Genomic DNA, 14,996 nt, shown 5'->3' on the forward strand with positions numbered 1-14,996 from the left:
TTGTATCCCGACCCCAGGTTCTGCACTGCACCAGTCAGTATATACACGGGGAAGGGGGAGCAATGGCCTACCTACCTCTTTCTCATCTGAAGTGGTTTAGGCACACTCGTTCCTCTGCACCACCTGTCCACCATACAGCTTCTCTGATGTAAGAGGGAGCTGCGGCTGGTGTTTTTAGCAGAAGCTTAAGGGCTATTTGAATCCAGACCCCAGGTGAGATCTCAAATGCCCAGGAACCCTCTGGCTGGAATTGGGGATTTTGCAGCTAAATTCCCACGGCAAAAGGAAAGTAAAGTACTCACCGTTGTCGTCTTCCTCTTTTTGCCACAGCCAGCGGGCTTGCTTTTCCATCCTTATGGTCCATACGCAAGGAGGATAGCCGCCAAAGTGCTCCCCCCCCCCCAACTGCTGTCCCCATAGGGAAGTCAGTCTATATACATGGGGGGGGGGGGGGGGGCAATGCCTTCCATTCCTCATTCCCATCTTCATATCTGAGGTGGTTAAGGCAGACATCCACCGTAGTAAACTGGTGCCTCCTCGCTCTAGAGAAAGGAGGATGTGGGCGCCTGCTCCTACTGACTCTCAGCCTTCCCTCCTGGGTAAGAACGCCGCTGCCATTTTCCCGAAGTTTGAAAATGACGCGGGTGCTTGTTGCCACGCCCTCTCCGGCAGCCCACGCGAGCTACCGGGGACCCAGGAGTCGGGGACAAGCCCCCTGGAAAGAACCGATGGCCAGCACCCCCGTCTGAACAGCCACCTGTACAGGTAAGGAGGGGGGAGACAGGATAATGGCCCCTGAAGTTCTGGGTACACCACTGTACCCAGGGTCCTTCAGCTCTCAGGGGGGCTCTTCCAATTTCTGCTGCCCGCCCTGAGGAAAAGATAGGGGAACCCCCCAGGAAGGACAAGAATATCCTACCAGACCCAGAGGCTTCCCAGGCTTGTGGTCCGGCTCCCAGGGGGAGACCACCAGCCCCAGGCTTCGGGTCATTTGGAAAAAAACAAACAGTTTCGCTGTGTAGGGAGAAACACAATCAAAAACTGAGGATCAAGGGGAAGGGTGGGGACTTAAAACAGCTGTCGATTGATTGTGTTTCCTGTAGGGAGGAGCCTCTCATCTCTCAGGTGTGCCGTCCTGGAAGATGACTTGAGAAAGAGGTATTTTTTTAATCGAATAAGTTTAGAGGGGCGAATGTTATTAAAATCGTCAGTGGTATTAATGTATGGCATGACCCAAAGTTAGGCTTCAAAAAAAAAAAAAAAAAAAAAAAAAAAAAAAGCTAACGTGGAAAAACTAAAAACTGCTATAGCAATAACGTTGAAAAAAAAAAAAAAGAAAAAGCTCACTGCAAAGCTACTGGCGTTTATAACATTATTTTAATGTCCAGTGTGCATGAGGCCCTATAGTCGGTGGGAAAAATGCTCCTCACATTGGTGGTCTTAAAGGCCTCTAAAAATATCACTGGTGTCAGTGGTTACTAATGTTCCATACATTGGTGGTCTTACAGAGAATGAAAAGATCAGTCTCAGTGGTTACTAATGCTTTTTACATTAGTGGTCACAGATGGCCAAAAAGATCATTGGCGTCAGTGGCATTTCATTGGAGGCGCACAAATTGCTGAAGGAACCCCCAACAACCTCTGGAAGAAACCTGGTTGAGAAATCTTGCTCTATAGGATGAAGAAGCAACACCAATTTAAAGGAAGAGCAACCAATATGTTTGTCAGATTTTAAAGCTTCCTGCCTAGAGACAGCAAGAGCTTTAAAATATGCTGGGTGCAAAATTCCATGCATTTTCCAGCACCCAGGGAGCCACATACAGTATGCCATATGGTATTCATACTCTTGTAAATGCCAAAGCATCTCTTCTCAGTATTTACCTGCGTATGTGAGCATGACATTTCCCAAACAGGCATTCACTTGTATAGCAGGCTGTACACGGAACCCCAGAATGTTACAACCACTATGTGTTTGCATGAGACCTAATGCTAGCTTGTCCAGTAAAGTACAACATACTTTTAGATTGCATACTCTGGTGAGTAGAGCCCTCCTAACCCTCTTTTTAGAGATTGTAAGCTCTTGTGAGTAGGGTTACTCTTTATCTAATGGTAGCCATATATAGTCGTAGATATTTTTATCCGATCAATGCATGATTCAACGAAAACAATTACATTTGCAAACAACTGAATAGCCATATCTCCACTTCTAATCAGTTTAGACCCCATTTTAATCAAATTTGATAAGCCAGGGTCGAAAATTGATAGTTTTATGAGCAGCAGCACTGAGACACTTTGCTCATGAACACAATCCTATTTTGGTTGATCGGATTATGAGAATGCATGGGGGAGGCCAATGCGATTGATAATTTACAATCAGAAGTTATCTTAAAATGGTAGAAAAGTCATATTTTAATTTTGTCCTACAGGAACGCTTTATAATAAAGCCTGGTGCACACTGAGGTTTCCCCCCCCCCCCCCCAACCCAGCTGGTTGAACGAAAAAAATAAAAATAAAAAAATAAACTGTCAGTTCTGGTCAGAGCCACTGTACTATGTGAAGTTAGTGCAGTGATCTCCCCCACTGAGCTGTCATGTTCTGACAGGGGGACCTCATCCCGCCAGAACACTCCGATCAGTGCTCTCGGGAATTGGCTGCTGGTTTTCCAGCACGCTCATCCGAGAGACCAACACGGGCCGAATGTCAGCCCGTTTTGAACCAGCTGATGTCTCCCAACATTCGGCCTGTGTGTATGTGGCTTAAGTCTTACCTGCAGGTACTGTTAGCCTGGATTCACATATCTGCGGTGCGGCACATTGCATGCAATTTGCACAGGAGTGTGGTGTAATCTGAGCTATTTATATGGCTCAAAATCAGAACAAAAAAAAAAAGTGCAGGACCTTCCCCCCCCCCCCCCCCCCCACACTGGAATCTAATTACATTGGTGCTCACACCTATGTGATCCAACTCCATCAATTGCAGTAACATGGACAGCCCCTGCGGTTTGCATGAACGTCATGCAGTTTAATTTCAATGCGGTGCAGGAATATTATAATATATATATATATATATATATTTTCTCTCTTACACCATTTAAAAGTCATTCACATTGCCTGCAGCAGAGGAGGTTAGTGCTCATTCTCAGTGCACTCAGCATTCAGGAGACACAGAGGTGTGCCTTGAATGTAGAAAGAATTGCGCCACAATAGTGATGCCTGTGCAAGTGCCCATGAGTGATGTCATGGCCTGGCTGCTCAAACCTGGAAGGAAGACCAGGTGAAGATGAAAGTACAAGGAATGGTCATAGCTCAGCACCGGAGAACTCCTTTTACAAAGGAAAGTCTGTCACAATGTGCTAGTATGTGGTGCCCACTAGTGCATTATAGCAGCAGTCCCCAGCCATCCCCGCCACCAGTGATAACCCCCTTCACAGACAAGGGAGGGGTTAGTGCTGCCTGTTACCTCTGGGGGTTGGATGCAGCCCATCACGTGTGTGCGTGTAGCCTGCCACCTCTGGTTACCTCTTCATAGGTAAGCAGATCACAGAGGAAAGGGAGCAGTGGTGTTAGCAGAAGGCAGAGCAGGCACCCTCTGGTGGTGGGAGGGTGGCAGTGCGGGTTTTGCTGGCTAGCTCATGCACCCCAACAGGCCATGGACTGGCACAGATTCGAGGTCTCCAGCATTATAGCATTTTGAGCAGCAGAGTGGCTAAGTGGTTCTGCCTAGCAGCATTAGCGATGTTGGTTCAAATCCTAACCACAGCACTACCTGCATGTTCTCATTGTGTGGGTTTCCACCGGTTACCTCCCACCCTCCAAAAGACATGCTGGTAGGTTATCCATTCTAAATTGGCGTGCATATATATATATATATATAAAAAGTGTTGGTGCAATGTAAATAAAAACAGCAGGGGGCCATTTAAAAAATACAAAGTTGGTAGCGTTTACTACTGCTTTACACATCCACCATAACACTAAAACCTCTACAGCTATAGAGGTCCACATTCTAACACTAACCTATCTAGCCCTGTAAAGAAGAAATCACTATACATTCCTTTTCTGAAGCCGGGACGATCTCCAGCGGCGGAAGCTCTGTAGAGGACATGGCAGACAGTGGCTGGGAAACTAACAGGGAGTGACGTCACCCATAGAGTTCCTATGGTGCTCCCGTTGTCGGCTGTGTCCTCTGCACCCGCAGCCGACAGCTCAGCGTGGGATTGGGGGGGGGGGGACGTATACTGATTTCTTCTTTACAGGACTAGATAGGTTAGTGTTAGATCATGGATGTCTGTAAATGTAGATTATTGTTAGGGTGGACTTATCCTTTAAGTAAACAAAACCCACTTGTGTGTGACACATTGATCAAATGTATAGTTGTTATAGATTGATGATGCTTATTGGAAGAGATGGATAGGAAAATAAACAGATGTATTTTAGTATCATAGTGTGTATGGTGACCATTAGATTGTAAGCTCTTGTGCACAGTCCCTATGGTGAGGAGTGCAGTCCCCCTTTATATTGCAGTGAGCTGGCACTATAGGAATCTTGTATAATAAACAGTTTAGAGTCCAGTGATTGGTGTGCCCCCCTCCCCCAGGTTACCTGTATGCCAGGGTCATACACTCCAGCAGCTTGGTGAGGGAGGCGTCTATGGACAGGTGACATGTGCTGGTCTTGCCGCTGTACGTCTGGCAGGCCTTCTCATTGACCGTATCGAAGTCGTAGCCTTTCTTGGGCGGGTGCTCGCTGTGCGGGGAGGACACCATGAAGTGGCCGCTGTGGATGATCTGCGGCTCGGCGCTGTCTGACTTCTTGAGCAGCAAGTTGGGCTCGTCCGTGTCCGAGTCATCGTCCGGCTCTTGCTTCACCATGGAGGAGGCGACGTGAGACAAGCGCATCGGCAGCGCCATCATCATCCTTGCGGCTCCTCCGAGCACCGGCGGGACATTCCTGTCCGCGGAGCCGATTTCCCTCTGCGTTATTGTCGCGGACGAGGCGGGGGAGGGGCAGAGACTCCTGCTCCTCACGTGATCTCCGGCCTATCCGCAGCGCCATCTCTCCCAGACGGAGGAAGTGAGGCGGGGCCATGCGCTTGATTGGCTGTCGGGCAGACCGGCCCTCGACGACGCCCACTGAGTGACGTGGGCTGGAGATGTTGTGGAAGGCTGAGAGGAGAGATGCTTCCACTTTCTTTTGTTCCCTCAGATTAGCGTGAGGAGAATGGACGGTGTTCCATGGCTGGGAGCCTGAGGAGCGGAGTGCGGGCCACAGCTACAGAGACAACCGAGGGAGCAGTGTAGGGAGCAGAGGAGTCCTCCCAGCCCCTCTAGAACACAACAACCTCTCCTTGTTACTCCAGTCAGCTCATCTATCATACCCCACAGTTCATGGCTTGTCAGTTCGGTTGAGAACACAAGCAACTGTGACTGTTATCATTCATGTTGTGCCTTGCAAATACGTTAGCCACTTCAATAGCGGGCACTTTAACCCGCTTCCTGCCCAGGCCAGCTTTCAGCGAGGTCACACTTTGAATGACAACTACACGGTCACGTATCGCTGTACACAAATGACATCTTTTTTTTAGACAGAGGTTTCTCTTGGTGGTATTTAATCGCTGCTGTTTTTTTTTTTTATTTATATTTTACAAAAAAAGATCAAAAATTTTGGAATTTTTTTTTTCTTTGCTTCTGTTAGAAAATGTTGTAAATAAGTAATTTTCCTCCTTCACTGATGTGCGCTGATGAGGAGGCACTAATATGCAGTACTGATGAGCACTGATAGGTGGCACTGATGAGGAGACACTAAAATGCAGCACCGATGGCCACTGATAGGTGGCCATCAGTGCTTCCAGTCAGTGTCTGCTCCTCAGTGCCACTGATATACTGCCCTATTGGCGGCACTGATTGGCATCACTGTTGGGGCTGCACTGATAATCAGTGCCCTGATTATCTGTGCAGATCTCCCCTATGAGGAAATGCCACTGACCGCCTCTCCTCACACATTGTCAATGTGAAAGCCAAGAACCGGCATTTGTGATTGGACACAGCTGATTAACATGGGCAAACAGCCTCGTCATTGACTCTTTACCAAGATCGGGGATGCGCCATGTCCTAGGAACACAGTGCGCAGCCAATCGCTCTGCTGGCACGCCTGCAGAGAGCAGGACAGTATCATATGATGTCCTAGAGCAAGAGAGCCTCCCTCCTGCTGTTATTTTTCTATACGGCAGGCAGGAGGTGGTTAACCACTTGCTTACTGGGTACTTAAACCCCCCTCCTGCCCAAACCAATTTTCAGCTTTCAGCGCTGATGCACTTTGAATGACAATTGCGTGGCCATATAACACTGTACCCAAATGAAATTTTTATCATTTTTTTCCCAACAAATAGAGCTTTCTTTTGGTGGTATTTAATTCCAGCTGGGAGTTTTATTTTTTGCTAAACAAACAAAAAAAGATGCAAAAAAAATCATGTTTAATTGTTTGTTATAAAATTTTGGAAACGGGTCATTTTTCTCCTTCATTGAAATGTGCTGATGAGGCGGCACTGGTGGGCACTGATGAGGCTGCACTGGTGAGCACTGATAGGCTGCACTGGTGGGCACTGATAGGCACAGTTAAGGCGGCACTAATAGGCACAGATAAGGTGGCACTGATGGGCAAAGATGGGCACAGATAAGATGGCACTGATTGGTACCACTGATAGATGGGACTGATGGGCTCTGATAGGTGGCACTGATGGGCACTGGTAGATGACACTGATGGGCACAGATATGTGGCACTGAGGTGCAGCACTGTTGAGGCAGATTGTGGGCACTGATAGGTGGCACTGTGGGCACTGATGGGTGGCACTGGCAGGGGGCAGGTGCGCACTGATGAGCTGGCCGTGATTGGCTTGTTTTTTTCTCCTCGCGCTGACAGCGCGAGGAGGAAAAATAGCCGATTGCCGGCTCTGTTGTCTCACATGATCAGCTGTCATTGGCTGACAGCTGATCACGTGGTAAAGGGTCGGGATCGACCCCTTGCTCCGATCCGTGATCAGGCGAGTCTCATAGACTCACTGATCACAGAGCGTGCCGCACGTGCCCCTCAGGGGGCGTGCAGGCCGCTCATGCACGGGATGACGTCAATAGATGTAGTCCCGGCAAAGCAGAGCCGCAATGTAGCCGTCATTTGGCTATAGCGCGGATCTCTAGTGGTTAAGCTGGCCATCCATTGCCTGAAAATTTGAACAGTTAAAGTGGTTGTAAACCCTTATAGACCACTTTGTGATACAGGTAAGCCTATAATTAGGCTTACCTGTCGTTACCCCAGATATCTCCTAAACCTGCACAGTTTAGGGGATATCCCCTGTATTTGTATGTGCCGACATCATGGGCACATGCACACTGACACAAACTGAAGCAGGGGCGTGTATGTGCCGTTGCTTCAGTGAGTGTGCCATTACTGCGCGCATGCATGGGAGTGACGTCATCACGATTCTGGCCATTCACAGCACCGGAGCCACGATACCTGGAAGTAACCCCCTGGGAGTGATGACGCCGTCTGATACTGTGTACGCAATCACAGCAAGGGCTTCGATCTCAGGTGAGTATTACATAATGAACTAGTATGCTAGGGTTAATTATGTAGGTTTAACTTTGACATCAGTTTGGTTGGGCTGTGTTAGAGTTCTGCCTGGTCATGTGTACAGTGAGGTGCATGTGACAGGCTCAGAACCAGGCCTGGTTGGATGTTTTGGGTATCAGCTTTCCCCGGAGCCAATCAGTGGGTGTTACTGGGCCCTGCTGAGGAGTCTGGGGTAGGGTACTTAAGATGTTGAAGTCACGTGTTCCGGGTTTGTTCATGAGGCTCTAGCGGTCTGTTCCTGATTCTGGACCGGGGTAGCCCCACGAGGGGTCCCGGCCATGGGAGCATTCGTCGCTCCGCAACATGGTTCGGTTGGTTAACCCCAATAGACCCACCCCGTCTGGGGTAAGGATCCGTCTGTTCCCAAGTCTCGGAACCAGCTGATCCGAGGCGCAGTAACTGAGGGAGGATTGAAGGCGTCCGGGTGTGCTCTCGGCTTGAAGGGGGGACTGCAGTTTGCGTAAGTGACTGGGGGAGGACTCTTCGGAGGAGGGCCAACAAGCTGGCATCCTGAGAAGTGACTGGTTGCTGAGTTGTGAAGGACACTGAAGAATTCACGTTTTTCCAGTACTGTCAAGGAGACGGAGAACGTTCCAGGTACTGAAGAAAAAGGTTCCTGTTCACTTTCAGTTACAACTTGTTCAAGGTCAGAGATTTCACAAGTTCTGAGTCAAAGCGCTGATTGCCATAATCTCTGGCTAGAGATTTGTTCAGCCTCAAAGTGCCCAGTTGCGAGTGGCTATTCTCTGGGTGGTACTAGAGACTTTGTGATATTTGCAGTTCAAGGTGCCTGAGTTCTTTCACCCTTGCCCTCTGTTCCCATACAAGACTGTGTTTGTTAGATGTTACCCCTGCAAATAAAAACCTTTCAAAAGGACTTTAGATTGTTGGGTACTAACTCTGGGAACCCCTAGACGTGGAAGAACAAGGTAAGCGGTAAGCCCAAAAGTTAAGGCCGCCCTGCCAAGCGTTATGGTCGCTACACGTGGGGGCTCACAGTTCGGGATTTACAGTTACCTTGCAGGGCCTTGGAACGGAGGGTGAAGAATGTTTTTTGAACTGCGCCATAAAGATCAGCGCCATTTTGGAGAGACTTTCACTGAGGTGCGTAAGCATGGGAGGAGCCTGTACTGAAAGCCTGCAAAATTACACAGGAGCCAGTGCCCAGTGGAAGGAGTCTAGGCTGATCTTTTCTACGCACGAGGCACCACGTGAGAGTATGGTGCGGAAGGAAGAGGCAAGTCCATTTTTCTCGGAATTGGAGAAAATTTTTTTCAGAATGTACCGTGTTCCGGGTGTGCAACCTGTGCCAGGACCCAGGATGCCTCTTGGAAGGAGTCCCGCAGGAATACAGCCACTTGGATCCGTGTTCACTGACATGGGCATTCGCTTGCTGCCGCAGGGCGGTTCATACTCTAAACTACTGGAGACATCGATGGCATGGGTATGCTGTGCAGGAAGTGTGACGGTCTGGTCGCCAACCCTCTGCCATTTTCTAGATGCAGAAAGTTTGGAGAGTACACCTTCAAAGTGGAGCAGCCAGTCATGTCACCAAAGGCTTACCGCATGGACTGGGCCACGGGCATGATAACCGAGGAGCCGGCCATTTTCACTCCTTTGGTGAGGCCTTCCACAGAAGTGACACCTGTTGTTGCTGACATTGCAGAGAGAGATGCGGCTACGTCTGTTACGGAGACTGCTGAGGAAACCATTCTGGAGCAGATGGACACTGTTTCTGATACCCTTTCGGAAATCACTATGCCTCCACTAGAGAAGGTGAAGCGTATAAAGTCCTCACGGAGGCCACGCAAAGTTCCGCCATTGGGTCCGGCTGGATCCAATCGGTGGAAGAGGGCTGCTTCGGAAAAGAGTCTGTCCGTGAGTACATCCTTGTCCAATTATTTACCGGCAGAGGAATACAGAGATTCAGAGCTAGAGACCCTGTCGGATCTAGAAGATGAGGACATTTTGGGGGTATTGTCGGAGGAGTTGTGGGCTGGGGGAGATGATGTGGCCGCCACTTGTGCAGATGTTTTGGATTGCCTGGATCTAACCCCTGGGGATGGAACGATGAATGCAGAAAATCCCAGCACGGTGAATATGACTTTCCCTAAACCCGTGAAATTGTCCACATTGAAGATGGATTCTGCCAGGCTGGTGCAGCGATCCCCAAACTCCTGCATACCGCCTGGTGAGGGAAGTGCCCTTGCATTGCCGAAACTTGCAAGGTCACAGAGGCTTCTTCACAAAAGAGTAGCTACCGAGTACGGGTTGGAGTTTTCCTATGTCCCCAGGGATGTTATGACTGTTATCAAGGAAAATCGTGAGGCTTGGTATGAGGATGATGTTTAGATGATGTTTAGTACCTGAAAGTACCAAAGCCTCTCCGGAAAAAGGCCTTTTCCCCGGAGTTCTATGACCGATTTCAGGGCTATTTGTTGCATTGGAGCTATGGTCGGCATATCTATTGTGACAAGGTTGTGATATGCAGACCAGATAAAGAGAGTGCCATATACCTCATCACTACCATTGATGCACAAGGAAAAAGACCTAACATTGTCAGATCCAAGGTTTAATTGGTGAACTGTTCCTGGAGTTAAGTCTTTGAAAAATTTTGCAGAAGAGAAAAATAACTTCTCTGTGTCTTCAGCTTTTCCAGTGTTTTCTGCAAGTTACAAGGGCTTTGGGGTAGTTAGGTAGGTGGTTACTACGGGAAGATGCACGCCAAGTTTTGCAGGCTTTTAGCCCAAAGCGCTCTGGTTATTGAGAGACTTGTAGTTACAGCGGCTCTGACCACTAGGTGGCATGAGTCGGCAGAAAAAAAAAAGGGAGCAGTAATAGGCAAGAACTTCCTTTTCATAGCCGTTAGAAAATGTTAGAGAGAAATTTCATGTGTCTTTGAAGAAGGAAGTTCCATGGAATTTCGCTCTTCAAGACGAAATATATAGTGTACAGTGTTGTCTTTTGTATTGTGTTTCTCTTTCAGGATGCATCAAGATCGACTGTCAAGCTGATCGGAGATTGGGTGGGTTTAGTCAGTTAGCTAGGTGGTATATGTATAGCATTGAATGTGCTATTGTGAAAATGTTAATGTTTGAATATGTTTCCTTCCCTTCCCCAACACCCATGAAAAAAAAAACTCAGGCACTGTATAGTGTTTTAAAAAAAAATTAGGATAGGATTTTTGCCTTGGTTGTTGCCTAGACGATGAGGACATCGTCTAAATAACTGGGGGGATGTGTAGCAGTGACACTTTGGACAAAGTGTCATTCATTAAACAGTAAAGGGTTCTGAAGGTTAATTGTGTAGGTTTAACTTTGACATCAGTTTGGTTGGGCTGTGTTACAGTTCTGCCTGGTCATGTGTACAGTGAGGTGCATGTGAAAGGCTCAGAACCAGGCCTGGTTGGACGTTTTGGGTATCAAATTCCCCGGAGCCAATCAGTGGGTGTGCCGGGCCCCGCTGAGGAGTCTGGGGAAGGGTACTTAAGATGTTTATTTTTTTTTTTTCATTTTCCACATTTACAAATAGTATTACAAATTTTCTTATACATACTTTTACAAATCACTTTACATAACATTCATAATAATATTCAATATTTTCAGAATTCATATAAAAACGAGAAAAAAAAGAGTTTACATTGGGTACACGACTGGATCGATCCCTACTATACCTCCATAGTGAAGAGGAAGAAAGAAGAAAAAGAGGGGAAAAAAAAAGGGGGGGGGGAGACAAGTTTTCTACAACCCTGTGACCTATATTATCACCTTATAAATCCTATCTTGACCTTACTATTTCCTCTTCCCCGTGACTATTTTTCTTAATTTCAGTATATAGTATGTGTAAGGTGGGGATTCCTCTCCCTCTATCCCCACTCCCTTCTTCCATACATTTCTGTGACTATTATCTTTTGAAAGAAAAAAAATAAAAATATCCTCCCCCCCCTAAAAAAAAACGTGGGTGATGGAGTAGGAGCGCCCAGCGACAAACCCCTAGGCGCTCTCTCCATCAACCATAATTCCCAAACAAGTCAAAGACTTTCTAAATTCCAACCAGTTCTTCCAAGTATCCTGAAATCTTGTTCCTACTCCCTTTTGAAGATGTATTAATTCTTCCATAGTCTTCATTCTATTTATTTCTCTAAACCACTCCCCCATCCCTGGTATTTCCTTTGTTTTCCAATATCTCGGAATTAGTGCTTTCGCTGCATTCAGCAAGAATGGAGTAAGTGCTGCCCTATATTTTTCCCTAGGCCCCCTGTCACATTAAACAGGCATTTCCAGGGATCCAATTATATTTCTGTCCCTTCAATCTTTTTAATTAGGCCCAGCACTTCTTCCCAGTATGACTGAATTGAGCTACACTGCCACCATATATGGGCATGAGTTCCCTCCTTCCCGCATTCTTGCCCTCATAGAGGTGATAAGTCATAGTTCATTTTATGCATTTTGGATGGGACATAGTACCACTTGATCATTAATTTATAATTCATTTCTTTTATCCTTGTGTCCATTGAAGTGGAGTGGACATAACTTTCCCTTTCAACTTTTCTGGAATTGGTTGATTCAGTTCTACTTCCCATCTCCCCAGGGGGGGACATAACCTTATCATCCATCAAGGTTATTAGGATCCTATATATATTTTAGAGATTCCCTGTCTACCCATCCCCCCTCGGTCGATCAATTTTTCCCAAGGGTTTAAACTATCACCTGAGCAAAGGGGTTTAGGGAGGGATTCTACAAAATGTTGGAGTTGTCTGTATCTCCACCCATCCCACGGTGTTATACCATATTTCTCTCGTAGCTCCCCTAGTGAGCACAAGCTATTTACTTTTATCACATCCCTTAGTCTCAGTTGGTCCATATGGGTCCATTTTAAAAAAAAATTATTTTCTTTCCCTGGGGAAAAGTAGTTATTTCCTGACAAGGGCATTAGAGGGCTATTATTTTGCCCTACTGTACCTTTGAGTGCCCCATCCCATGCTCTAAATGTTTCCATTGTAATCGGGGATATTCATCTAGGGAGACTTATAAACTTCATTGGGATCCATATGGTCTGACTCAGGGCAGCTTTACTCAGATTTTCTTCCAATAATACCCATTTTTTATATGGGGCATTGTAGACCCAATCCAGAATTCTCCTCACTACTGCTGCTGTATGATATTTCTGAAAGTCCGGGAGGGATACACCCCCCCACCCCCTTATCCTTAGGTCTACTCATTGTCTTATAGGAAATACGACTTCCTCTTCCCTTCCATATAATTTTCTGGATCAAAGATTTAATAATTTTAAAGTAGGCCCCTGGGACATTAATCGGGAGACTTTGAAAAATATATAAAGCTTTGTGGAAGGATCATCATTTTAACTACACTTATCCTACCGAACTATGACAGTCTATGTATATGATACCCCTTCAGATCTTGTTTAATTCCATTGAGGAGAGGAAGATAATTATCCTGGTATAAGTCTACAACTGATGCCGATAGATACACTCCCTGGTATAAGTCTACAACTGATGCCGATAGATACACTCCCAAGTATTTTAGACCTTTTTCTTTCCACACAAAGGGGAAGAGAGCTCTAAGTTCTCTTATCTCCTTTGGGGAGGTATAGACATTTAATATCTCAGTTTTCTCCCTATTAATTAAAAAATTCGAGACCCTCCCATATTCATCTAACTCCTGCAGGATCCTAGGGAATGACTGCTGAGGGTTCGTTATATAGAGCATAATATCATCTGCAAACGCAGATATCTTATGCTCATGCCCTGAAACCTTTATTCCCTCAATTTCATAATTCGCTCTTATAGATACCAAAAGAGGTTCCAGAGAAAATACAAAAAGTAAGGGAGAAAGTGGGCATCCCTGGCGTGTCCCATTATAAAGCCCAAAAGTATCTGATAGAGTTCCGTTCACCTGAATCTGAGCTGTAGGGTTAGAGCATGGGTCTTCAAACTATGGCCCTCCAGTTGTTCAGGAACTACAATTCCCATCATGCCTAGTCATGTCTGGGAATGTCAGAGTTTTACAATGCCTCATGGGATGTGTAGTTTCGCAACAGCTGGAGGGCCGTAGTTTGAGGATCCCTGGGTTAGAGTATAAAGCCTCTATCCACCTTAACATTCTTGCCAAATTTATGTAGTGTCTGCAGCATATATTCCCAATCTAGTCTAACAAAGGCCTTTTCGGCATCTACTGATAGGAAAAGGGAAGACTGTTTCCTCTTTTTAGCTTCATGCATTAAAAAGGTTGCCCTCAGTATGTTGTCCCTCGCCTCCCTCCCTGGGACAAAACCTGCCTGATCCCCTTCTATGCAATCCGGCATGTACTGTTTCAATCTTTCAGCCAGGATCCTGGCGTAAATTTTTACATCCTCATTAATCAGAGAAATGGGTCTAAAACTGGAACATAATGTTGGGTCTTTCCCTTCCTTTGCTAATATAGTTATATAGGCCCCCAGAGCTTCCCTGCGTAGCCTCCCTCCTCCCCCAATTGAGTTCATATACTGATGGAAATAAGGTGTCAAGGGTCCCATAAGCTTTTTAAAGTATAATGACGTATACCCATCGGGCCCTGGACTTTTCCCATTCTTACTATCCTTGATTGCACTCTCTATTTCCTCCAATTCTAACATAGGAATCTCAGGTGTTTTCTCTTCGGGACACAGCAAACTACTCTATGAAATGCTTTTGGGTAAGATTTTTAAAAGATTTTGCAATATTATTATCTTTAGGAATGATCACTATGAGATAGCTTTTTTTGATAAAGTTCCCCCCTTTCTTTAGGGGTGTTTCCCTCTTAGTACAATTGTAATGACGGAAGTCATACAAGAGGGTTAACATATAGAACCTTTATCTGCCATTATTGGCGCTGTAGTAAAATACATGCAATACTTATTAAAAATCTAGGCATGTGAAAATTTGACATGCATTTACTTTACTTGTACACCTCCTCCCTTACAGTCCGCCTATCACTGCGGTCCCGGTTCCCATCCAAGAAGGTGGTCAAACATCCCCCCCTCATTATGAGCCTAGACCTGCATCTTGGAGTGAAGATCGTATATATAGGTGGTGCGTTGTGTTTTTTTTTTTTTTTTTTTTAAATTGTACGTATATATAATTATTTCTTAAGTTTTTTATAGATTCTACTATTTTGTAAATTTAAGTGTGCTAAAATGGATCATCCCTGAAGAAGGAGTAAGATAACTCCGTAACGCGTAGGTTACATTGGATGCACAATATTAACGCAATTTGACCTTGTTTGTAGAATGCTTTGAATACGCCTATATACAATGTCATAGAAGTCTGTTTCTTTTGAATAAGATGTAGGAAGCAAATGTTTTCTGGTTCTATAAATATATGCACATGGAGGAAGTA

General features: G+C 46.0%; 1 protein-coding gene across 2 annotated transcripts in view; it reads right to left on the bottom strand.

Annotated features, from left to right (window-relative positions):
• The window catches only part of MLXIP (MLX interacting protein), a 127,171-nt gene extending 122,162 nt beyond the window's left edge, over positions 1-5,009 (bottom strand). For both annotated transcript variants that reach the window (XM_077461959.1, XM_077461958.1), the window contains exon 1: positions 4,598-5,009. In XM_077461959.1, the coding sequence (XP_077318085.1) occupies positions 4,598-4,911 (314 nt within the window). In that variant the 5' untranslated portion in view covers positions 4,912-5,009. The remainder of the gene's footprint in view (positions 1-4,597) is intronic.
• Positions 5,010-14,996: the final 9,987 nt, after the last annotated feature.

This window comes from Lithobates pipiens, unplaced genomic scaffold (genome assembly GCF_037356315.1).
Source record: "Lithobates pipiens isolate NorthernLeopardFrog02 unplaced genomic scaffold, aLitPip1_a1.2 Scaffold_3, whole genome shotgun sequence".
Lineage (NCBI taxonomy): Eukaryota > Metazoa > Chordata > Amphibia > Anura > Ranidae > Lithobates > Lithobates pipiens.